Source organism: Piliocolobus tephrosceles, chromosome 18 (genome assembly GCF_002776525.5).
Source record: "Piliocolobus tephrosceles isolate RC106 chromosome 18, ASM277652v3, whole genome shotgun sequence".
Lineage (NCBI taxonomy): Eukaryota > Metazoa > Chordata > Mammalia > Primates > Cercopithecidae > Piliocolobus > Piliocolobus tephrosceles.
In genome coordinates this window covers 17,257,805-17,285,227 of record NC_045451.1, presented here as the reverse complement: position 1 = coordinate 17,285,227, position 27,423 = coordinate 17,257,805, and the positions used below count along the sequence as shown (strand labels likewise).

Here is a 27,423-nt window from a genome sequence, read left to right as displayed (position 1 = left end):
AAGTGCTGGGATTACAGGCTTGAGCCACCGCGCCCGGCCGGTAAATCACTTCTTAATGCAGAAGGCAAGCCGGGTAGTACAAAATTGATCATTTAAAAATAATTAGAGTGACAAACCATAGCACCACACTAAGTCACAGATGAATAATCTGCCTGAAGCATCACTTCATTTCATCAAGGCACCCACACTGCGTAGCATTAAACTTAATCAAAATTAGGATATTCACATCCTACATGTGATTGTAGGATATCTGGGCAAAGCCCAAGATCAACTAAACCTCAGCTGGCAGCCAGATATAGTCATCAACTGTCCCTCTGCGTGAAATAAACTAACAAGGCCAAATTAGCTTGTGCTATCTTTTTTTTTAATCTTCAGGGTTTGCTGCATGGCTAATTGTAAGTTTCTGAGGTAGTCATGGAGCATGACTAAACCTTAAGGAGGAGTAGAACACAGTTGCAATCATGGGTGTAGCCTTCTTCCAGATTTTCTCACCTATTAAGTCAAAAATCCTCAGCCGTCAGAAATAATGTTCGTTTTTTTTGAAACTAGCTAGTCCTGTTGTGGGTGGGTAAGATTGCTCAAGATAGTATCATTGACGTTTCTGTTCCTTCTAACCACCTGTGAGTGTGTGCCTGTGTGCTCCCTTAGTTCAGGCTTTAGCTAACATTTATACCATCAGTTTTAGCCTTATCCTATAGCTTGAATCTCTTCCTCCATTCTTACTCTGACTTGATTTTAAAGAGTTATTCATTCTTGTCATTCTAGCTAAAGCCTTTTAAATAAAATTGCTTCCTCCTGTCCAAAACAACTTTTTCAAACCTTTTTTAGTAGCAAAAAATACATATGACAGAAAAAAAATGTATACACCTCACTAGGAATTTTTTAATTTCTTCTATTTTTGTATGGTGTATTTGTCAAAGTATAAAAGTGGCTTTAAAATATTTTATTGTGGCTATGTATAATAGTTATCCCTTTAGTTTTGCTTCTTCCTGCCCTTTCAACCATGTTCTCCATATGCAAAACCTTTATTCTACTCACATTGTTTCTTCATTTTTCCCTTGAAACATGCCTTATATTTTCTTGAATATTTATGTTTATTACATTAGTATTATGTTTTCTTGCCTGGTGCCCTTGTCCACATTATTTTTTCTTCTCATGGAATACTTGTCCTCTGTTCCATATTTTTTCTAAACTCTGTGCATCCTTAAAGGAAGGTCCTGTTTATAGTCTTTCCTTTCCCTAAAGCTTCTCCAGCCCATAGTGATCTCTGAATCTTCTGAACTTGAGGGTTTTTTTTGTCTGTTCCACTTATGGAAATTAATTGGATACAGACCTGTGGACATGTGTTTCTAATTAACTCTTAATAATATTATTGAAATGTTTGTGTGTAGATGTTTTAGCTGACTAGATTTTTTTTAAGATGTTAGCTTGTGGGTCTTATATTGTCCTCTTTCATGCCTAGCACAAATGCCCAAGGTAGACAGTTTATAGAAAATTTATCTATGTATCACCAGTACTTAATATTGTGCCTGGGATACAAGCTTTCAGTAAATATTGAAGTTATGTTAAAGAATTGATCTTTAAGTAGTAGTGTCCTATACATTTGTAAGTAGGGAATATTTTCTTGTGAAAATTAACCTTTTACTTTATATCCGATTTCCTCAACTCTGTCTGAGCAAGATTCTATCAAGGCTGTGTTTCTGAGGCCATTCACAGTATCAAACCCAACTTACCTGGAATCTAGGCGATCAGAACCTGGATGCTCTTACATATTGTTCAAGAACACCGATGGTTTAGAGCTCAGGCTTTGCTGTCCGAGAACTTGAGTTCATATTTGTATTCTGCCACTCCCTCATTGCATAACTCTGGATAGTCTTTGTTTCCTTTACTGTAAAATGCAGATGGTAATGACTCCTTTAGCATGGGGTTGTTGTGAAAGGTTATCTGTGTAAAGTATCTGGCACAGAATAAGTGGTCAAAAAGAATGTTAATAATAATTACTATTGTTGTCAGCATTAACAGTAATCATTCTCTTTACTAATAGCTTTTCATATGATAAAGTCATCCTATATTATAGAAATTTTAAGTGAATAGCTTGTCAGTAAAGTTTCAGCATGTAAGTTTCTTCCCAAGTTTAAATCTTGACTTTGAAGTTCCCCTCTTTCTGAAACCTTGTGACAGAGAGAAAAAGACAATGGGCTGCACACTGGGAGGCTTGAATTCTTCTTCTGGCTTGCTCACAGATTAATTTTTTAACCTTTAAGATAAAGTAAGCCAATTGTATTATTGTTATCCATGTATATGACTTAATTCCAATGATTTATAAGCTTCCTTAAGACAAGGACAAAGTTTTACCGAAGTTTTATCTTTGTACTCCTCACTATAGCTTAGTAAATACTGCATAAGTACATAGCTTCAGTTCTCTCATCTGTTAAAGTGAGGGGATTGTACTATCTTAAAAATTCCTTTTAACTCTCAAATATTTTGGACATAGGGGTCAGTGAAAAATTAGCCCCATCATTGGAGAAGAATTGAGGATCAGGAAAATATAAATGTGAGTGCTGCAGTTGCTACAAGTAAAAGGTTGTCCCCAACTTTTTTTTTTTTTTTAAAGAAAAGATAGACCAAGATCCTGTTCTATCCAGAAATTAGCCTTTCTCTTCTGGTGTATCACATGTATTCTAAAGTGTTTCACATCTTTCTTTTCTTTATCACCAAAGTTACTAGTATACCTAGGCCTTCCAAATAATTTCAGAACTGACCTTGAGTGGGAAGAAGCAGAATACCTTTGTGGTTTTACTCTGGCGTTTATAAATACAATGCCCACATAAAAGAAAGTTTTCATTAGTATTAAATGAATTTTACATTATTTCCAAAGTAGAAAATTTGTAGTCTTATATTTTTTTAACTTTCATATTTTAGAAGTAGGCTTATAGGTTCTCTTTCTTTGACATACATCTCTGAGATCCCTCCTTAAGTGAATAACCTTTTTTTTTTCTTTTTTCTTTTTTTTTTTTTTTTTTTGAGACAGAGACTTGCTCTGTCGCCCAGGCTAGAGTGCAGTGGCACGATCCCAGCTTACTGCAACCTCTGCCTCCCGGGTTCCAGCGGTTCTCCTGCCTCAGCCTCCCAAGTAGCTGGTACTACAGGCGTGTGCCACCATGCCCAGCTAATTTTTTGTATTTTTAGTAGATCCGGAGTTTCACCGTTTCAGCCAGGATGATCTCAATCTCCTGAACTCGTGATCCGCCCATCTCAGCCTCCCAAAGTGCTGGGATTACAGGCGTGAGCTACCGCGCCCGGCCCGTGAATAACATTTTAAAATGTTTACACACAACCTCAGGTTTAAATAGAATTACTTTTAAAGTAAGTCTGTTATTAGCAGTAGCTTTATATTTATTGAATTTGTGATTATATATTTCTTTCTCATGACAGATTTTTTTAAGCATGGTTCAATAAATCATCTTTACTGAAAGAATTGTAATATAAAGCGAACTGCTTGATTTTTTTCCATTTAATTGTGAATTGGATACTTTCGTGATTTTTAAATTATAAAGTGCCCATATTGAAGTACATATTGAGTGTAACTATAGGGGAAAATACCAAAAATAAAAGCAAAAAGTTCAAATAATACAAAGAGAAATATGTAGTGAAACATGTACATTCTGCTCCTCAGAGTCAGTTATTATTAATAATATGCATGTTTATAAAAACATTAATGCAAATGTAAGCATATATAAACATAATTACTTAAACTTATATATCCATGTCCTTTAAAAAAATTATACTTTGATATTTTGCTATTCCTGTCAGTGACCTAGTACACAGTAGTTGTTCAATAAATATTTAAATTACCCAGTACTCTTATTAGTCGACAGCTGGTCCATTTTCTGATGCATTTGATTCTTAAAGTGCCATGTAATTTTCAAGGATCTGAGACTAAGTTTTTCAGTTATAGTAAAAACCTATTTTTTCATCAGTACTAAAATAGTAAATGCAAATATAAATAAAACTACTTTTGTATGTGATTTTAAAAATCCATCTGCACGACTGTGTATAATAGGTTTAGTTCTCAGACTTGATAAAACTTATGAACAGGTTTTACCAGTTTACCAACTATGATGAAAGTACCTGATTATTTGTTTCTGAGTTATAAAGTGGATTGTTAAGAAGTTACACAATAGGCATCCTGGTATTTGAAGAAATGCTCTGTAGTTAAAATACTTCATATTGGAATATGGTAGATTCTTAATAAAAGAGGCTAATTTTTCCAGACTCTTCTTGTACATTAGGATATTTGGAACACAAAAGGCATTTGCTTCTCCTGGAAAAGAATTGTGGCTTAATCTAAAGAAGCACATTTACCTTGAAGCTTTAATATAACCTGTTATTAGTCTTAAAATCCAAAGTCCATATAGGGTTAGAATTACTTTCTTCCATAAATAATTTTTCCTTCTGACAAGATGGAGTAGATTTTAATGAATTGAGAGATTGTTTTTCTTTTGTGACATCATATTTATTATATTAAAAGACATCAGAGCTTTTTTTCCTTGGAGAATATGAAGTTGTTGGCTTGGAACTATAAAAAATTAGAAAATATATTTTTCAATGGCCATAATAATGCCAAGTTGAAGATTAAAGTGTGTGTTTGCTTTCCCCAAAGAGTCTCCCTGTTGAATAAATGAGTTTTTTAAAACCTTTAGATAAATAATAATAGTATTATTGAAGAATAATGTCTCTTGACCAAAGTAGCTCTAATCTAAGCTTGTATATATGATTTAAAATATTAGAAGGAAGATGAAAAAGACTTAGTAAACTAATAATAGATGGATATTTAATAAGAAATATTTATCTGAAATTAACAGCCCACACCATACCTAACATTCTATTAAAGTCAGGAGTAAAACAGTGAAGCCTGGTATCACAGCACCAGAATATTGGTTGATTAAAGTTCACCATTGGGTGTACATGTTTTCCTACGCAGGTTAGAGACTTCAGAGTAGCTAATAAGGCGCCACGACATGGGCCTAAGAAAAGAGAAGATAGTACTCAAGTGGAGTTTCTGCTTAGGGCAGCAATGGCAAGATCAATTAATATATCAGGAATATCTAGGTATTAAATACAAGATCAAAAGACATGAATAGATAATTCACACATGAACCCCCAAAATAGATGGTCAATATATTTTTGAAAGAAAGTGGCAGGACGTGGAGACTCACACCTGTAATATCAGCACTTTGGGAGGCCGAGGCGGGCAGATCACAAGGTCAAGAGATCGAGGCCATCCTGGCCAACATGGTGAAACCCCATCTCTACTAAAAATACAAAAAAATTAGCTGGGCATGGTGGCGGGCACCTGTAGCCCCGGCTATTCGGGAGGCTGAGGCAGGAGAATTGCTTGAACCTGGGAGGCAGAGGTTGCAGTGAGCCGAGATTGCGCCACTGCACTCCAGCCTGGTGACAGAGTGAGACTCTGTCTCATTAAAACAAAACAAAACAAAAAGAATGTCCAAGCTCACTAGAAATCAAAGAGATACATAATTAAACAAAATATAATTTTATAGTATGTTAAATTAGTGAAGATTAAAAATAATAATACTGAACTTTGACAAATGCTATTACATACTATTGGTGGAATTCAGATTGCTATGTACGCTTATTTTGGAAAGCAGTATGTATCAATAGCCTTAATAATATTGTAATTTCTCATTATATAAGCTTCATTTGTAAAAAGACATATGTGATCCCAGCACTTCGGGAAGCCAAGGCAGGAGGACTGCTTGAGGCCAGGAATTTGACACCAGCCTGGGCAACATAATGAGACCCATCTCTACAAAAAAAATAAAAAAGTCAGTCAGCAGTGGTGGCACATCTCTAGTCCTAGCTACTTGGAAGGCTGAGGTGGGAGGATCACATGAGCCCAGGAGTTTTGGGTTACAGTGAGCTATGATCATGCCACTGCACTCCAGCCTCGGTGACAGAGTAAGAGCCTGTCTCAAAAAAAAAAAAAAAAAAAACAAGATATAAAATTGTATATATAAATTTATTCTATTTTTTACACAAATATCTTTACATACTTATATATGGGGGAAGTTCAAAAAAGAATATTTAGAAATTCAGGGAAAAAAACTGATGATATACTGCCCTTATCCCCAGTATTAGTGGTATTAGGATGATTTATCTAGTCTTCTATGTACTTTTATTTTATAATTATTTATAATACTTTTTTTAATAATTGGAAGGAATAATCATTTATAGTGTAATAAAAATATTGGAGAAAAGTAGTTAGATTAATTTTGTTTTAAAGAACTGGAAATTTTAGGTTTTGCATAGTAATCCAGGAACTTCATTTTATTTTATGTATTTATGCATTTATTTGTTGAGACACAGTCTCCCTCTGTCACCCAGGCTGGAGTGCCGTGTCTCACTCATGTCTCATTACAGCCTCACCCTTCTGAGCTCAAGCAGTCCTCCCACCTCAGCCTCCTAGTGGGGTCTACAAGAATGTGCCACCATGCCCAACTAATTTTTTGATTTTTTTGTAGAGACGATGTCTCACTACGTTTCCCAGGCTGGTCTCAAACCCCTCAAACAGTCCCCTACCTCAGCCTCCCAAAGTGCTTGGATTATAGGCATGAGCCACCACACTCAGCCCTCCATTTTATAATATGTCATATTAGTTATTTACCAAGGCAGATATAACTCAATGGTTTATTCCAGTTTTGCATTTTATATTTTCGGTTATTTAAAAGGTCTATTAGTAAAAAGCCTTATAAAGTTTATCCACAATATTTTGAAATTTGTTTCCTTTCTTTTAGTGATTCATGGTCTAGCTTTGGTTCAGTTTCAAACAGAGAGAGAAAAACACAAATTTTTTGTTTGTTTATGTAAGACAATAAGAATAGCTGTTTTCCAGGATTCAACCTTGATTATTAATGGATTCTGATCAGTGTTAGCTCATTTTACCCCCATACATCCATGTTTTATTTCTTTAACTTTTTATTATGAAAAGTTCAAAGCGTACAGACAAGTTGAAAGAATTTTATACCCGTACGTCCACCACCTAATTCCAGTTAACCATACTTGGTTTATCTCTTATCAATACATCTTTTCAGCCATTTCTCCATCAACAGTCCATCTTATTTTTCATGAATTTCAAATTAAGTTGCACGTATCAGTACACTTAATACTTTAGCGTGCATATCATTAATGAGAGCTCAATATTTTAAAATTGTGGAGGTTTTGAGGTAATATTTAAAGACAGTAAAATATATAAATCTTAAGTGTACCATTTGATAAGTTTGAACAAAGGATGCACCTGTAGTAACCCAAACTCCTATTATATATTCAATATTACCATCACCCTGGAAAGTTCCCTCAAGGCCCTTTCCAGTCAGTTCCTACCCCTTCTAGCCGTTTACCACAAGAACCACTATTAATTTTTTCCTACCATAAATTACTATTGCCTGTTCTAAAAACTTCGTATAAATGAAATATTGTAGGTACTCCTATAAGGCTTCTTTCAGCATAAAGCATTTGAGATTCACTCATATTATTGCATATGTCAGTTTTTTACTTTGTTTTTAAATTGCTGAATAGTAGTCCTGAGTTCAGCACATTTTTAATGTTAACTTTTTGAGATGCCTGTGGTTACTGTATTTGGTATTTCTTAGCTTGTGCTGAAAGAAACTGTTATAATGAGGAGTACTGTAATATTTGGCTTTCTGTCATTATTATTTTTGTTTATGTTGTCTTAAAACTTAAATTGGACTGGGTGTGGTGGTTCTCACCTATAATGCCAGCACTTTGGGAGGCCAAGGCAGGAGGATTCTCAAACCCAGGAGTTTGAGACCAGCCAGGGCAACATGGCGAGACCCTGTCTCTTTATAAATTTTTTTAAAAAATTAGTCAGGCCTGGTGGCTCATTGTCCTAGCTAACTGGGAGGCTGAGGTGGGAGGATCACATGAGCCCAGGAAGTGGAGACTGCAGTAAGCCATGATTTTATCACTGCACTCCAGCCTGGGCAACAGAGCAAGACCCTATCTCCAAAACAAACAAACAAAAACTTAAGTTGATAGATAGCAAATTTTTTTTGTTGTTTGTTTGTTTTCTGAGACAGAGACTCATTCTGTCGCCCAGGCTGGAGGGCAGTGGCACAATCTCAGGTCACTGCAACCTCTGCCTCCAGAGTAACTGGGATTATAGGTACCTGCTACCATATCCGGCTAGGTTTTGTATTTTTAGCAGAGGTGGAGTTTCACCATATTGGCCAGACTGGTAAAGGAGAGCCTGCAAGCTATTACTTATCATGTATAATTAAACTTCAGGGAAATTAAATGTTTCTCCAGACAGAAACAGTGCTTAAGAAGAACGATATATGTAGAATTTCATTTAGTTCTCTTAATAGGGATTTAAGGGGAAGTGGTACATTGATAATGATAACGACACAGCCCTATCTGAAGGTTCAACCGTCTTGATTATTGTGATGTACTGTTTTAAAAGGTGATGGGAGAGCCCAAGGGAGAGTCCGAATCTGTATTCCTATAACTTCCATTCATCTGTCGAGATTGTGCTTTCTAAACACAAATAATCCATTCCCTTAGATCAATATGTATACTTTAAGTACTGTGCAAGTAACATGATTTAACAAAGGGTTGACAATAGCCTCTTATTTGTCCCTTTTTAAACATTAGCTGGATAAAAAAAAAAAAAATTCTCTGTGTGTAAAATTTAATGGAGAAGCTGTTAAAATGTCCTTCCTACTACTTTACAACCTACCTAGCCTCAGCTGTCATGACTTGCTTGCCACCTCCCCCCAACCACTCCCCAGCCCTGCAGCTTCTGTACATTGTAAGTGCTATTCATACTCAACTTGTCCACACTTTGAAAACTCAATACACTTGTTTGTTCTTTCCTTCTGCCTTTTTTGTAGAGACAGGGTCTTGCTATGTTGCCCACTAGGCTGGTCTTGAACTCGTGGGTTCAAGTGATCCTCCCACCTCAGCCTCATTTAAAGTGTACAATTCATTGGTTTTTAGTTTATTTCTATTCATTTTTAGTATATTTACAGAATTGTACAACCAGTACCTAATCTGCTTTTGCAGCCTCTTCATAATCCCCAAAACAAATCTCTTATCCATTAGAATACACTCCATTTTCCCCCTCAACCCCCAATCACTAATCTCTGTGTCTATAGAGATAGACTTTCTATCACTATATATTTGCCTATTCTGTGCAATTTATATAGATGGAAATCATACAGTATGTGATTCTTTTGTAACTGTCTTCTGTCAGCGTAATGTTTTCAGAGTTCATCCATTGTTGTAGCATGTTTCAATAGTTCCATCCTTTTTATTGCTGAATAACATTCTATTGTGTGGATATATAACACATTTTATTTCTTCATTTGTCAATGGACAGATATTTAGTTGTTTCCACTTTGTTTGCCATTGTGAATAATGCTGCTATGAATAATTATGTGCAAGATTTTGTGTGGACATATATTGTCCTTTCTCTTTAGGTGGAAGTAGAATTACTGTCCTATGATAGATAACTCTGTAGCCTTTTAAGAAACTGCTAAACTGTTTTCCAAAATGTCCATACCATTCCCACCAGCTAGATATAAGGATTCCAATTTCTCCACATTGTCGCCAACACTATTGTCTTGTCTTTTTATTAAAGTGAAAAATAATTCATATACCATCAGTTCTCCCTTTTAAAGTGTACAATTTGGTGGTTCTCTGTGCATTTACAAAATTGTACAACTATCACCACTCTAACTCCAGAATATTTTTATCACCCCAGAAGAAACCCTGTACCTATTAGCAGTCACTACCCATTCTCCTATGATGCCAGCTAAAATCTACTTTGTGTTTCTATGGATTTGCCAACTTTGGACACTTTATATGAATGATGATACAGTATATAGCCATGTAGCCTTATGTGTCTAGCTTATTTTATTTAGTATAATGTTTTCAAGGAGGAACTGCCAAACTTTCAAAGCAGCTGTACCACTTTACATTAAGACGAGTGATGTATGAGGGTTTTAATTTCTCCACATCTTCTGCAACTTACTATCTCTTTTGTTATAACCATCTAGTTGATTTGAAATGTACCTCATTGTGGTTTCATTTTCATTTCCCTAATGAATATCATTTCCCTTTGAGCATCTCTCCTTCATTCATTACCATTTCTACATCTTCTTTGGAGAACCCTTTGTCTACTTTTTAAATTGTGCTGTCTTTTTAATTGAGTTATAAGAATTCTTTATATCGTGTAGATATGGCCCTTAACAGATACTTGATTTGCACATATTTCTTCCACTGTGTAGATTGTGTTTTCACTTTCTTCATGGTGACTTTTAAAGCAAAAAAAAATTAATTAATTCTGATGAAATCTAGTTTATCAATTCATCCCTTTAATTAGTTTCCTGTGGCTACTTTAAAAAGTTGACAAAAACGTTGTAGCTCAAAAGAACATAAATTTATTACCTCATGGTTCTCTTTATTTTTTTTTTCTAATTTTTATTTTAGTTTTGGGGGTACATGTGCAGGTTTGTTATACAGGTAAAGTCGTGTCACGGGGATTTGTTGTACAGATTAATTTGTCACTCAGGTACTAAGCCTAGTATCCAGTAGTTATTTTTTCTGCTCCTCTCCCTTCTTCCACCCTCTACCTTCAAGTTGGCCCCAGTGTCTGTTGTTCCCTTCTTTGTGTCCATGTGTTCTCTTCATTTAGCTCCCACTTATAAATGAGAACATGTGGTGTTTGGTTTTCTGTTCCTACGTTAGTTTGCTAAGGATAATGGCCTCCAGCTGTTCCCACAGAAGACTTGATCTTGTTCTTTTTTATGGCGGCATAGTATAAATCTCACAGTGGGTCTTACGTTGAGCAAAATGGTCTAAAATCAAGGTATTGGCAGTTCTGGAGATTTTAGGCTCTAGGGAAGGCCTTTTCCAGGTCCTAGAGGATGCCAGAATTCCTTGGCTCATGGCCCTCCTCCACTTTTAAAGATCTTTGTGATTACATTAGGTCCATCTGAATAACCCAGGATAATGTCTCTAGATTCAGGTCAGCTGATAAGCAATCTTAATAACATCTGCAACCTCACTTCAACTTTGCCATGTAAAGTAACATATTCACACATTCTAAAGATTAGGATGTGGACATCTGTGAGGAGCCATTTTTCTGCTTACCACATTGCTTATGCTTTGTGTTATGTCTAAGAAATTATTGCCTAACCCAAGGCCATGATGATTTGCTTCTGCATTTCCTAATAAAAGTTTTGCAATTTTCACTGTTATGTTGGGTCTATGATCCATTTTTGCTTGTGATGTGAGGTAGTGGTCCAATTTCCTTTTTTTACATGTAGATATACAGTTGTCCCAACACAATTTGTTGAAAAAACTTCTTTTCTCCAGTGAAGTGTCTTGGTACTATTGTCAAAAACCACTTGACCATAAATGTAAGGGCTTATTTCTGGACTCTCAATTCTATTGCATTGTTCTATATCTGTATGCCAGAACTGTGCTGCCTTGATTACTCTTAAGTTTGAAATCAGGAAGCATCAGTCCTCCATCTTTATTCCTTTTCAAGATTGTTTGGCTATTCTGAGACTTTTTTGTTTCCATGTGAGTTTTAGCATCAAGTTCTCAATTTCTGAAAAAAAAAAAAAAAAAAAGGCAGCTGGAATTTTGATAGGAATTGCATTGAATCTGAAGATTAATTGTGGAATATTGCTATTCTGATATGGATCTTCTGATCTGTAAGCCTGGTCTGTCTTTCTGTTGATTTAGATAATCTTTAATTTCTTTGGATAGTGTTTTGTAGTTTTTACTGTATAAGTTTTGCATGTTTTTGGTAAATGTATTCTTAAGTTTTTTTTGATGTGTTTGGAAATGAAACTTGTCTTCGTTTTAATTTTGGATTGTCATTGCTAATGTATAAAAATCTGACTGATTTTTGTGCATTGGTCCCATGTTCTGAAACTTTGAAAAACTCATTTGTTAGGTCTAATTGTTTTTTAGTGGATTCCTGAGAGTTTCTTAGATATAACATCATGTCATCTGTGAATAGTAATAGTTTTGCTTGTTCTTTTCCAAACTGGATGTTTTTGGTTTCTTGGTTTTTTTGTGAGGAATAAGCAGTCATTCAAATCATTGTTTCCCTCTATGAGAACATTGTTTTTCTCTGTCTGCTTTTAATATTTTTCTAAATTTTTGGTTTTTTGCAATTTGATTAATAGGTGCCTAAGTTTCTCTTCTCTTGATTTATCCTCCTTGATGTTCTCTGACCTTGTACCTGTACCTATCCCATCTCTTGCCTCATCGGTTGTGGACTCCAATTCTGCATATGTTAGACCTTTGTTATTGTTCCACATGTCCCTGTCAATTTTCTTCTCAATCTTTTTTGTCTGTATTCTGCAGATTGAATACTTTCCATTAATCCATCTTTGAGATTTCTGACCCTTTCCTCTCTCATCTCCATTCTGTGATTAGGCTATACAAGGCATTTTTAATTTCAGATGTTTGTATTTCAGTTCTAGAATTTCTATTAGCATTTTTTACATTCCATAGTTTTTGCTAAGATATTAACTCTTTTCATTTATTGTATACATATATTCCTTTACTTCACACGGCATAGTTATACTAGCTATTATAAAATGTTAGTCTACTGATTTTACCATTATCTCCTGGTATCATCTAGGAGTTGGTGCCTGTTGATTGTTTTATTTCTTGGAGTGGATCACATTTTACTGGTTTTTGTGTATCAAGTAATTTTTGACTGTGTGATGGATGATGTGTGTGTTAGGCTGTGAAGACTGGATTCTATTCTTTCAGTAGGCACTTATTCAATCTGTAAACTCTTAGGTGGCAGCTCAAATTTCTGTTTTGTTTGTTTGTTTTGTCCTTATCTGGGATGCGTGCAATATTGCCTGTTTGTGCATTTTCGGAGTTGGCCAGAGATTTGGGCAGGGAAACTTGGTTATTTTAAAGTAACTTGATTGCTGTTAGCGTTTTTACTTTGTTTTGTTGTTGTTGTTTTAAAAGAATTCCTAGATCTTAGAATTACAGGTTTATTAACTGGAAATAATTATAAGTATTTGAATTCCTGTTCCTTATTTTAACAATTAAATTAAAATGCACATTTAATTTTTTTATATTTCTCTTTATTATAGATCGAGCTGGGAGCATTAGTACCCTTGATTCTTTAGACTTTGCAAGATATTCAGATGATGGTAACAGGGAAACAGATGAAAAAGTGGCAGGTGAGTAAAATTGTAAGGACAGATTTGGATTCTTTGACATTCCAGAAATAATGAAATCGCTTGAGGAATTTTTTTTCCTTCTGCAATTTGGTATGTGACTATAAAGTATACAGTTATTATACAAAGTTATGGTAGTAATTACTAATTTACTGCAAGTTTGGGGGTTCCCCAACTTTTTCTTCTTCTGGTACTGAGTTTCTGGTTATGTATCCCTATAATTTGCTAAATTATACTTGGAGCCAGCAGTTTACGACCACACAGTTGTAAAACTCATGTATGACAGGCCCAAGACAAAGTTGGACCTTAGCCTCATTCCTTTGATCCTCCAAACCAGGGCTGATAGTCACATAAGTGTACCAATACAACTCTATTGATTATTAAAAATTGGTTTTGAGCCAGGCACGGTGGTTCGCACCTGTAATCCCAGCTATTTGCTATTTGGGAAGCTGAGGTAGGAGGATTGCTTTAGGCCAGGAATTTGAGACCAGCTTGGGCAGCATAATGACACCTAATCTCTTAAATTTAAAAAAAAAAAAAAAAGGTTGAAATACTTCTGTGCTTGTTGCTAAAACTTTGCCTTGAGTTCCCTGAGTGCTCCCCAGCTGTCACAGCATGTCTTCAGAAACTTCTGACTTTGCTATGATCCAGTAAAAGAGGGTTAGTGACTGATACAGTGAGGGCTTCCAGGATGCTGCCCATCCCAATAAGAAGGACAACATCCTTTTTAATTGCTTGGTTGCTCATTTCAATCTTCCTCCCTGCCCATCCCCCCATCCTCTCTCCCATACCAGTCTTGCCTTCCAGGCACCACCGTTGAATCTGTAGGAAATTCAGCGGATCAGTTTGTACCCTGTGTTCTGCCTACACCAGATAAGCCCCATTGGAATTTGCTAGGTCCACTTTGGAATTCACCCTGTAGCAGCCTTGGCTCCTTGGGTGTAAATATCTGCTACCATTCTGGTGCCTCAAGTCTGTGTCTGTCTGCCATTGAAGTCATTCTTGAGTGCCTTGCAGGAATTGTAGTTTTCATAAGACTTAGGCTTTGAGAGAGATGGGGAAAGCAGACAGACATCAGTTGGGGATTTTGACCTCCATCAAAATGGTAGGTACTTCTGGAACAAAAGGGATGCCGCATGGGACACTCAGGGCCTGTGAAAGAAATATGGGGTCAGGGAATACCTATAACGTGATTTCTCTCTTGACCAACTCTGTTGAATATTACTTCCATTTACTGGGACGAGTTTTTTAAAATATACCAAATGCTTAACCCTTGTGGTCATTATGAATAAAAATGAGTGCTGATTCTTATATAACATTTGTTCCATTCTAAACACTGTTCTAAATTTATATTAACTCACTGATTTATAGAATTGTTATCTTGTTCCTGTCCCTAGGATTTTGAGGCTCTGAGAGAAATTATATAAGACTCAGTAGCAGAGCTAGGATTCAAATCTACATAGCCAATGGAACAGTCTATGATTGACTATTATTTGCTACCTCTTGGCATAAAAGATTAGGTTTGGTCTAATTAAAAACGTCATTCCAATAAATGATTTTCATTCCTTGCTCAAGACTAGAGATATTGAATATTTTAAAATATCAGACAGTGTTATATGAGTTAGAAAAAAATGTAATTGTTTTTCTGAGAGAAGATTCAGCAATATAAATAATAGCAGAATATCCATGTAATGGGGAAGTCACTAGAATAGTTTAATGTGGCTCTCCATGTCAAATCATGGTTGAGTTATGAGCATCATTTATTAACAACTGTATCAAAATGGCAAATCACATTGGTAATATCTAAAAATTAGCAATTCAAATTTTAGGATGAATTTATCCTAATTGTATCACTCATTAAATAGCACTTGTTATATGTATTAGCTATTTATATTATAAAATATATGGTATTTTAGTTTATTTAGAGACCATATGTAGTTTTGTATAGTTTTATTGTACAAATTGTTACATATTAAAAAATGACTCCTACCTAGAAGTTATCTATATAATTATGTTTTTTCCTTTAATTTCCTTATTAAAACTTATATTTTAGATTGAGTAAAATTGAAGAGGTTTATTATTATTTTCCTGATTTAGATATTTTAGTACTTCTAAGTAGGGGGAAGCTGACATAAATGCAAAATGTTTAGCTTAAATTTATGATCATTAGGCTGGGCACTGTGGCTCACACCTGTAGTCCCAGCACTTTGGGAGGCGGAGGCGGGTGGATCAGCTGAGGTCAGGAGCTCAAGACCAGCCTGACCAACATGGTGAAACCCGTCTCTACTAAAAATACAAAAATTAGCCAGGCGTGCCTGTAGTCCCAGCTACTCGGGAGGCTGAGACAGGAGAATTGCTTGAATCCAGGAGGCAGAGGTTGCAGTGAGCCAAGATTACACCACTGCACTCCAGCCTCGATGACAGAGTGGGACTCCGTCTCAAAAAAAAAAAAAAAAGTGTGTGTGTGTGTATATATATATATATATGATCATTAATTGTTTGGTATAATCTCTATTTATGTCAATATAGGTAGAAGAGAAGAAGAAAGCAGAAGTTCCTCTGACCAAATTTCACTGTGTACATAACGTTTTCTTTCACTGTGTAACTTTTTATTAGAAGGCAGAATAAAAAGGTTGATATTCTCTGTCTGACCTAAATGCTTTTTGAGAGACAGTGAGCAAAGGGCAGCGAACCTGGATAACCCCCAGATTTGCACAAGTAGGAGTGAAATGTATTAAATATGTGATAGTTTTGGCCTTTTTTATTAAATTTGAGACTATCATAAGACAGCAGACCTTACATTTTTAACCTATGGAATATACTATTTAAGTTTCGAGAAATAAAATAACTTTTAATTAGTATACTATGCTCATATATAAATAAATGCTGTGATTCGTGTTCAATAGGAAAAGGAGGAAGAAGAGCATATATAATCCCAAGAGAATATCTTTCAGTCTTTTAGTGCTCACGTGCCATGGCTTGTTACTGAACCAAATGTGTGAGTGTGTGGATGAAACTTTTTTTTAAAAGTTTCAATTAATCATAATTCCTATTCACAAAAAGATTGTGACTCTTTGCTTTTACTTGAAAAGCCTGTCAAAAGGCCAGTAATCGGGAAAAGATAATTGTCCTCTCATCTGCCACTGAATCGCATGTAAACTTCACTAACTCCTCATGGGTTGAAGTCTTGTGCCTGCAGCTCTCCCAGGCTACTCCTGCAAGCTGGTAGCTCTACAGTTCTGGGTCTCAGAAGTGGCCCTACTCCCACAGTTCCTCTTGGCATTGCTCTAATGGAGATTCTGTGGCAACTCTGACCCTGCAGTAGGTTTCTGCCTGGGCCCCCAGGCTTCGCAATACGTTTTTTGAATTCTAGGTGGAGGCTGCCATGGCCACACAGCTAATATAGTCTACATGTCTACAGAGTCAGCACCACAAGGAAGCTGCCAAAGCTTACTGCTTGCACCCTCTGGAGCTGCACTACAAGCCTCACTTGGACCTGCTGGAGCCGTAGATGGAGTGGCCAAGGAGTACTGCACCAGAATGCAGGGAGCAGAGTTTTGAGGTGGCTTTGAGCAGTAAAACCACAGAGGGCACCCTGGTCCTGCCTCCCAAAACTACTCTACCCACCTAGAACTCTGGGACTGTGATAGGAGGGACAGCCTGAAAGAGCTCTGCAATGCCTTCAAGATCTTTCTCCCATTGTCTTGATGTCTTACCTGGCTTCCTTCTACTCATATCCTTAGCAAATGGCCACTTACCACACCCTTGGTTTGTTCTCTGAACATACCTTTTCAATCTTTACATGGACAGGCTGCAAATTTTTCAAATCTTTCCACTATTTTAATTGTAAATTCCATCTCCCAATGATTTAATTTTGAAGCTTCTATGACTTAAAATGTTAGAATATCTCATTTGAAATCTACCCAAGTTGGCAGAAACTCTGAAATAAGCTTCTGTAGGATAACAGAATAAACTGTGTCTGTTACTATGATATGAGGGGAAAAGAAGAAGAATGAAGAGACATCTAAGAACAAACATCTGTATTCTTTTCCTATACCAATGCTGGGAGGAAGGAGCTTGTGGATAACACACTAATGAGTCTGTTTACCCACCTGGCAAATGAAAGGTGTCCTCTAACCCTTAATCAGGTGTTAATTTATGGGACAGATACTAGATTTGTTTTCAGCATCATTCTTACCACCTTTCTCATAGATTTAAAAGTCGGGTTATTTTTTCACATCTGCACACATATTCCTTCAAAGAGGAAGGGATCTCTAAAGGAACAAATGTTTATTAAGCACTTACTGCATGTCAGGTACTATGCTAGGTGCTTTATATAAAATATTTTATTTAGTCTTGTTAGTAATGCTGCAAAATAGGTCACTTTTAGGTTTATAGTTTCTATAAGCCTAGAAAACTAATGCTTATACCAAGGTTGAGAAATTTACCCAGTAGCTTACATATAGTAAGGGGCATGATCAGGATGTATCACATAGAGAGGTTTTATTCAAGAGCCCACAATAGATCTCTTAGTACCAGGATGTAGCTCTGACCCATCTGTATATTCATGTGGATAGAATATTCTTGTCTTTCTTATATGAAACTATTTCACAGAGCCGTTTTCTTAGAAAAGAAGTAAAATTTTAAAAACTTTTTATTTTAGCTATTTTCCATTTCTCAATTTATTTTCTATATGAAGTATACGTTTTTATATAAAACGATTTAAGTAGTAGCAGACATTGAACCAAAATGAGTTTAATATAGGTGATTTTTCATTTTAGGTAAAAGCCTTTCTCTATGTTATTAAACAAAACTACTGTACTTAGCACATATACAATGTACCTCTTCAATTTTCTAGTTTTCTTAAAGGTAACAAGAGACATCTGCGTTCTAAATATCAAGATAGCCATTATTTAACTTATTTTAGGCATTTCGAGCATCTGCTATGTCTTAGGTACTGTGTGTTAGGTTTCTATGTAGACATACAAGATAGATAATGTTTCTGCTCTTCAGGAATTTGTCTGAAATATGTCTGTATCTGTCATACAGATATAAGGTCAGTATGTTGGAAATGGTAATAGAGACCTTGTTGATTTTAGAACCCCCCTATATTCCTGTTTCAGGTTCACAAGATCTATCTTTTAGCATCAGAGCCCTTACTTTATTTGTTCTCACATCTCTATTACTGAATTACTTCCCTAGTTAACACCTTAACTCTGTTTTGAGATCTAGAGAACTAGAACTATGTGTTCTGATTTGTAGGCAAAGACACTCCTGAATGTTGGTAAGATCAGTTAATGTTTCAGACAAGTATTGGAATGTCCATTCATACTCAGCAAGTATTTGCTGAGTGCCTTCTCTATAGTTCAAGCATTATGCTACTCTAGGAACATCAGTCAACAGTACAGACATATGAAGCCTTTAGGAAGCTTACATAATCTAGTAGACATTCTAAAATGGTCTTTAGATTTTTGCTCTGGGATCATCTGTCCCTGTCTCCTGAATTAGAAGTAGCCTTCTCATTTCTTAGGTAATGGCCTGGCAGCATCCATATCCAGCCTTATCAGGATTAAATAAGCCTATTTGGCTTCTAATTTGATGTTTCTCCCTAGGTACAGATAAATCTTTTCCTTCCTATTAGCAGTACATTTTGATTTTCTTGATTTAAACCATACCTAAATCTTATTTCATAATTTTGTTGGATTTAAAATAAGATAGGTGCTCCAACAAGGCTGTAAAGAAGATAAATAGCATTTTGAAAATAGATTTCTTGTTATTCGTCACCATGAAATTAAAATAGGCTCAGAGAGAAAAAAAGAATACATCATTGTGGTGGGTGATTATATTTAATCTAGAAATACAAGTGATTATATGTTCATTAAATTTTTGTGGGCTGGAGAAGGAGGGTTTTATCTTTACTTTAGAGTAACATTTCCAAAAGTGTATTTCATGAGAATGTTCGTTTCGCAGGGGAAAAACAAAAGTGGGAAAAAAGAAACAGAATTTTGTGGTCATATAAGTTTAGAAAATCATGGTTTTCTGCATAATTTGTTAGGGTCTTTAGGGTTTTAGGTTATTGTAGTAATTTATATATTAAGTCATAAAGGTCTGAACTATGACAATTGCAGAGACAGTTTAGATAATGGTTATTTAGGGAGTTATTAAAGGTTGGAATCAGTATGGCTTAGACATTTAATTGGTGTGAGAGGAAGGGCAAGGAATAAGTGAATAGTCATCTGCAGGTTTCCCATTTGGCCAACTGGGTAAATAAATAATGGTGCCATTATTGGAGAGACTGCAGGAGAACCAGGTTTGAAAGGAAGATGATGAGATCCATTTAGATAATATTGAACTAGTAATTTATGAGACATTCAAGTAGGCATGTCCAGGAGATAACTGGGTAGGTCTTTGTCTTGTGAAAATATTTTTTAAATTTTGGAGTCTTCAGAGTACTTGTGAAACTTAAAACCACAAGAGTGAAAGTCATTCCAGTGGAGTGTGTAAATTAAGAAAATGGCTAAGGATGATACATTGATAAACACCAACTTTGAGATGAGTGATAGAAGAACTCAAGCAGAAAGAACAATAACGGGAAGAATTTTATTTTAATGCTGTGGGAAAAAGGATACTTTGTTCCCACCAAGTTGAATATAGAAAAACAAATATCTACAAACTATGGGGATTGCATCTTGCTTTCACTTATTTATTGCTAAGTTATGCCTAACAGTACGAAGTTTCTCAAGTCTATAATTGACAGGAGGAATTTTCTAAACCTAGTAGAGGTGATGATAGTACTGCCTTAGGACTTCTGTATTATTTTAGGTATGGGATTTTATTCTAACTCATATTCTTACAAAAACTGAAAAGAGAATTTTTTCTTTTCCTTCAACTGTTCTTGGATACTAAAATAAGTATTAAAAATGGGGAAGTGTTATTTCAAATCACCTTATAGTCAGGAAAAAATTCCAGAAAATTCTGACTTGAAAGAAGACAATTTTACATAGCAAAGTAGATGACTCAGACCTATTGATTGGAACTCATCAATAATAAACTAGAATGGGAATGAAAAACTACTTCTTCAGATCAGTGTTATGGAAAAGATCTTTTAAAATACAGCAATATTTTGAATGTGAGCCAAAAAGAACTAAGTCTAGCAAGCATTTCAAGATAATATTAGTGATGAATTGAGTTGGACAACAAAGTACTGATATTTTATTTCTACTTTGAAATTTCACATTTCACCTTTGGTGTCTCCACATAGTTGTACATCTCATAAGTCATGAAAGCGTAACCTTTAAGCACTCAAGTACCTCTAATATACTACAGTATTATCCATTGCAGCTTGAGAAATAACTGTTTCAACTAATCTAGAGTTGCTTATACTGACTTTTAAGTGTAACTGTTTTGGTAAGATTATAATATGTGATGTTTATATACATCTACATCTTTGCAGTTATTACTTTAGTTCTAGTAAAATCGTATTCAGCAGAGTTGGACTAGTAGAATGAGCCTCTTGGTTGTTCATTCCTGCAGCATTTTTAATAAACATACATATCCTCAAACATTTTTAGGAAGAATTACAATATTTTAAAAGTATTTGCAAGGTTGTTTGGCACAGTGTCTCTCTTTACAGGATAATTAATTTTTAGCTTTAATGTTAATAAAGAAGATACATTCATGTATCTGTATATATAACACTGCTATTAACCTTTCTTTTGAAACTTTCTCATGTAACTGCAGTTACTTGATCATGTTATGCCTTTATAGAAATGTGCTATAGATTCAAACATATGCCTTTGTCTTTTAAAGTCTATATTGTATATTGAGAAACATGCAGCAGAGTGAATTCATATTGATAAGTACTATCTTTTCAAAGCATTGGCAACTTCTAACGACATTTGGCAATATATATGTAGATGTGCATAAAAATATAAATTCTTGCCGTCTGACATGGGTTTTTCTGGCTTTCTGTGCCTTAATCATTCAGTGTTTTACTCTTGGTCACCTAAACTTTCACCAGTTGCATTTTGAGTTTTTTCCCAGTTGTGTTTTAACCAGTTTTTTTTTTCCTTTTTTTTTTTTCCATATTTCTATCATTCTGGCGTAGGGCACTTCTGATCTGCAATTGTTCTGTAATGTCTTAGAAAATTTTAAGTGATATCAAAACCATGATATATGTATTTATTTTATTTAAGATACAGTTAGGTATTTTTAAATCAAAATCAATTGCCTAGAGTTTTAAAATTTAAAAAAAATAAAAAAAGTAAACCAACATGCTGTGTGTAAACCTATTCTGTACTTACCTTACACACTGAATGTGTCCAGTCTTACTTCGTTGCAACTCTAAGAGTTTCCGGAAGAGTAAATGTTAAGGAAAATGTTTAACTTTGTTGCACAGAAGTATTTGCAGATCAGCATTGCTGACTACCAAAAAACATATGGTAACATACAATGTCATCTGATTTTTAGTGGTGCTTCCATGTTGCTGCAGTTAAATTCTGTGCATCAAAATAATTGGCCTTTGTGTACTAGATGTGATTCAGTTACATCTTGTTTTTATTGAAAATGTGCAAACTGAGTGAATCCTAATTTTTCCATATATTTTTATAGCCGTGGCTCTGATAACATCTCATTTGGCATCTTTTTTCTGTGTATTAGTCAGTTAGGAAAAATTTCATCTTTAAGATGAAACCTTAAGTTCCAGTTTTTATGCAGAATGATTTAACTACTATAATTTCTTAATATTCATTTGTGGCAAAGATCACTTAATTTTCCCAGAGCTTTACTTCTCGGAAATATATTTTTTTCTCAAGTCTAACCTTGGCTTTTTCTTCAGCACAGTAATTACACATTTTAAGAAAAATCCCCAGTTGAGACACACATAGTTAAATCTCACTCGTGATGAAACATTTTAAAGAGCTTATTAAAATGTTTCTCAATATTCATATTTATGACATAATCACTATGTGATAATAGGAGAAATTATGAGTTTCACTAGTACCTCTTAACATGAACAAATTTATTAGAAGAGTTATCAGAAACTTTGAAATTCTACTTAGTCCTACTCAGTATCCTTAGAAAACTATACTTTTAGAAAGGTACACATTCATTTGCTATAGAATTATCTTAATTAGAAATTAAAAGTGAAACTATTTCTTTCCTGTGGCTCTAAATGAAAAATAAAACCCTTTGGGTTTTGGGTTTTTATTACTTTTTTGATATGTGTTTGACATATCTATGTTTGTTTTTAGAAAACATACTCTTGTTTGTAGAAAAATATATAAGCATCATGACATTTGTTAAATATTTAAACCATAGTCCTTCAACATCCTAACAAAGGGATCTATTCACTAACGTTTCTGTACGTTGATTTATAACATTATTCTAGACAACGCATTTTAAGTTAACTTTTGTAAAAAAAAAAAAAAATCCTAAGTTTTCTCTTTTTAAGAATATTTGCTTGGGCTTCATCTAATTTTTACCTTATCCTCTAAAATTAGGTCACCTGAACACATCCATTACATTTCTTACCTAGACTGAATAAAGCAGAAGTACCCAGATTATTAATATTTTTATTTATTTAAACGAGAGTATGCCATAGATTTTATTTTTAAATAGAGCTATTCCTTGTCAGACAGCTAGAACATTGGATAATAACCCCCTGAATTCTACTAAAACTATGGAAAACATTCACCAGTTTGCTTGCAAATCAACTCTGCTGCATGCGTTCACAAGTTTCATAAAGATTGCATGCTTTCTGTTTTCAATACAAATTGTATTTTTTTTTCACACCCATCCTTGCTTTTTATTTTTTAATTTTTGTTTCCCTTTTCTTGGTTGGATGCCTTTGTGTGTTTATTACAAATCCCTGTCCAGTCCTGGAGTTTGAACTACGGAAAGCCAAGGAGACCATTCAGGCCCTCCGAGCCAACCTGACAAAGGCCGCAGGTGGTGTACATAAAACTTTTTTGAGACTTTTCAACTTTGACAATGTAGAAGTAGCAGAGATATTTTAAAATGTAAAATAGTAAAATAGTATTTATGTTTTTTTCCACCAGAACATGAAGTTCCTTTACAGGAACGAAAAAATTACAAATCAAGTCCTGAAATTCAGGTGAGTGATGGAAGACAAATGTAAAATTATCTTCCACATAAAATGGTAACATAAATATTGAAGGAGGAAAACTTATGATTTCCTGTTTGCCTCTTATTTTGCTTCCAGGAGCCAATCAAACCTCTTGAAAAGAGAGCTCTAAACTTCTTAGTCAATGAATTTTTATTAAAGAATAACTACAAGCTTACATCAATAACCTTTTCAGATGAAAACGATGATCAGGTAAAATTACTTTTTATTTTTACAATAATTTTTTTTACACTTATAATTCACTTTCTCTTGTACATAGTTTCTTTTTTTTTTTTTTTGTAAGTTATTATATAGTAAAATTCTACAAGGCTAGTTACCAGAAACAGCAGTCTCTTGCCTACCTAGTCTATTAATTCTGTTAGCTTACAGATTTTATTCTTTCCCTGTTGCTTTCCACATAAAGACTTTTCATTCTTTCTAGATTCCTTTTTACCACTCCTCAGGGACTATATAGTCCACCCATTTTTGCATATATTCATAAAGTATGATATGAATATGCTTTTTAAAGACATATACTTGATAGTATAGGTTATTGTGTACTTATAAATCCAGTTTAACTATAAACCTCCTCAATTGCACTGTAACAATTAAAATGTTAGATAAATATATGACAGTATTGAAGAGAGTATATGGTAAATGAGAGTGAGAAAATCAGCTGTGTCTCTGAATAGGGGCCAATTTTAGAACTTTATTATTATTATTATTATTTTCCTGATAAAATCTTTTAAGCAAAAAAGATGTCTTATTTTAGTGTCATCTCTCAAATGGAATATTTTGACTTCTTAGTGCTAATGGATCGGTTTGAATCTTGTACCTTAAAAAAGTAAATGCCAGCAAATTTATTATGTAGGAATCTGAAGGCCATGATTTTAAATCAAGATTATTCTGTTGGTTCGTAAAATCTCCTATAGATCCTTTGCAAAAATAGAAATTTTCTTAGTAAGATAGTTCAGTTCTCTCCTCAGTTATTAGAATATATCTGGCAAAATTAAATGCAATAAGTATCTAGTTATTTTTTATGCAATGGTAGCATCACTGAACATGTGCTATGTAAAAGACATTAAACTAATATTTAACTAACATGAGTATTATGCAATGCTATACTCTGGTTATAGTTTGGGTTAATTGTGTTTTTTAAATGATCAACTAAACAGTGAATAGGAAAGATTTTGAATATGTGAGAAACATCGAGAGGTCAAAAAGAACACAGATAAAGAGGAAAAGAGGAGCAAAAAATAGATGGAATATATAGAAAATAGATAATAAAATGGTTAGATTAAAACCTAGCTCTATCAGTATTCCCTGTAAATGTAAATGATTAGTCCTTCTCGAATAAAAATCAGAAATTAGAGATGTCAACAAAGCTCTCTCAGTAATTAATAGAACGAGTCAACAGAAAATCATTTAGGATGTAGAAGACTTGTGCTACGTTATCAACCAATTGGGCATAATTACAATTTATAAAATACTTCATCCTTCAACAGTGAATACATACTCTTTTTAAATTCAAATGGTTCACTTACGAAGGTAGACCATATTATGGGTTATAAAACAAGTCTTAAGATGGTGAAATTAAACTAGCAATTAGTAACAAAGTTATTTCCAAATAACGCGTGAGTTAAAAAAGAAAAGGGAAATCATAAAGTATTTTGAACTGAGTGAAGATGAAAACAAAACATATCAAAATTTGTGGGATATAACTAAAATAGCACTTAGAGGGAAATTCATAGCACTAAATGTCTATACAAGAAAAGAAAACATTTCAAATCAGTGAAATCAAGTTCTGCCTTAAGAAACTAAAAAAAGAAAACCAAGTGAAACCCAAAGTAAGTAGAAGAAAGGAAATAATAAAGATGATAGCACAAGTGGATACAGACAGCAGAAAACAATAGAGAAAAATTAAATAACAAACAAGTAGTCCTTTGAGAAGATCAGTAAAATTGATAAACCTCTTGCCTAACTGATTAAGAAAAAAAGAGAAGATACAAATTACCAAAATCAACAATGAGCAAGGTTACATCACTACAGATTTTACTTATATTAAAAGAATAATAAAAGAATGTTATGAACAACTTTTCTTGTAAGAAGACAACTGCCAAAACACACTCAAGAAGAAATAGATTATTTGAAGAGCTTTATATTTATTAAATAAATAAAATCTGTAGTTAAAAATAATCCTACAAAGAAAACTCCAGGTCTGGATGGCTTCACTTGCGAATTTGACCAAACATTGAAGGAAGAAGCAATACAAACTCTTCTAGAAATTAAAGGTAAGGGAATATCTCCTAACTCATTCAATGAACCAGCATACTTCTGATATCAAAACCAGAGAAAGACGCTGCAAACAAATAAAATTACAGACTCATTTCCTTTATGAATATAGATATAGAAATTATACATAACATTTTAGCAAATCAAATTAAACAAAATGTTAAAAGGAAAATTCATTATGACCAAATGAGGTTTATCCCAGGAATATAAGGTTGAGTTCATATCCAAAAATCAGTCATCATAATTCATCATATTAAAAAGAAAATAATATAATCATCTGAGAAGATGCAGAAAAGGCATTTGACTCAATCCAATATCCATTCTCTTTTAAAACTTTAAAGAAATTAGAAATAGAGGGATATTTCCCCAACTGATAGAGGACATTTATAGAAAGCCTGTCACTAACATCATTCTTTTTTTTTCTTTTTTTTTTTTTAATTATTATACTTTAAGTTCTAGGGTACATGTGCACAATGTGCAGGTTTGATACATAGGTAAACAAGTGCCATGTTGGTTTGCTGCACCCATCACCTCGTCATTTACATTAGGCATTTCTCCTAACGCTATCCCTCCCTCAGCTCCTCATGCCCCGACAGGCCCTGGTGTGTGATATTCCCCGCCCTGTGTCCAAGTGATCTCATTGTTCAATTCCCACCTATGAATGAGAACATGCAGTGCTTGATTTTCTGTGCTTGTGATAGTTTGCTGAGAATGATGATTTCCAGCTTCATCCATGTCCCTGAAAAGGACATGAACTCATCCTTTTTCATGACTGCACAGTATCCCACACTGACATCATTCTTAATGATGAAAGATGAAGACAAAAACAAGAACATTTATTCTCACTACTTCTATTCAGCGTCATACTGAAGATTCTAGCTAGTGCAATAAGGCAAGAAAAAGTAATTCAAGCGCACGTTTTGGAAAGGAAGAAATAACAATCCTTATTCACCAATGACATGATCTTATGTATAGAAAATCCTATAGACTCTCCAAAAAAGGTACAAAAACTAAGTGATTTTAGCAAGGTTGTAGGAAACAAGGTAAGTATACAAAAACCTATTGTATGTTATGTTAGCAACAACCAATTGGAAATCAAATTTTTAAAATATCATGTTCAATAGTATTAAAAAATAGGAAATAAAGTAGGAATAAATCTGACAGCTTCTACACTGAAAACTACTTAATATGCTGAGATAAATTAAGGAGACTTAAATGAAGAGATATTGTGCTCACGGACCAGAAAACCCAACATTGTCAAGGTAACAGTTTTGATTTGTATTTTCAGTGAAATCTAAATCTCACTTCTCACTGGCATTTTTGTGGAAAGTAATGAATTTTTTCTAAAATTCATATGAAAAGGAAACAGCGAAACAACTTTAATAAAGAAAAACAAATTTGGAAGACCTGAACTACCTGGCTTCAAGTCTTAAAAGATACTATAGTAAAGACAATGTCATACTGGTATATAGACAAATAAATTGATGAAACAGAATAGAGTCCAGAGATGGACTTACACATAGATGATCTGTTGAATTCTGACAAAATGCAAAATACCTTCCATACAGAAAGGGTAGTCTTTTTTTTAACAAATGGTAATGGAACCATTTGCCCAAAACAAATAAACATCAAACCATATCATATATAAAAATTAACTCAAAATGGAGCATATACTTAAATATAGATCCTAAAAAGCTGTAAGGCGTCTAGAGGAAAACAGGAAAAAAAATCACTGCAGGCTTG

The 27,423-nt window shown here is 34.3% G+C and overlaps 1 protein-coding gene across 7 annotated transcripts in view; it reads left to right on the top strand.

The window, feature by feature from the left end:
• RELCH (RAB11 binding and LisH domain, coiled-coil and HEAT repeat containing) overlaps window positions 1-27,423 on the top strand; it is a 111,207-nt gene that overhangs the window by 2,276 nt on the left and 81,508 nt on the right. For all 7 annotated transcript variants that reach the window (XR_003306915.1, XM_026448254.1, XM_026448253.1 and 4 more), the window contains exons 2-5: window positions 13,179-13,268; window positions 23,142-23,213; window positions 23,324-23,379; window positions 23,488-23,601. Coding sequence is in view for 6 of the 7 variants with exons in the window: in XM_026448254.1 (XP_026304039.1) it covers window positions 13,179-13,268; window positions 23,142-23,213; window positions 23,324-23,379; window positions 23,488-23,601 (332 nt within the window). In the remaining variant the exon portion in view is untranslated. The remainder of the gene's footprint in view (window positions 1-13,178; window positions 13,269-23,141; window positions 23,214-23,323; window positions 23,380-23,487; window positions 23,602-27,423) is intronic.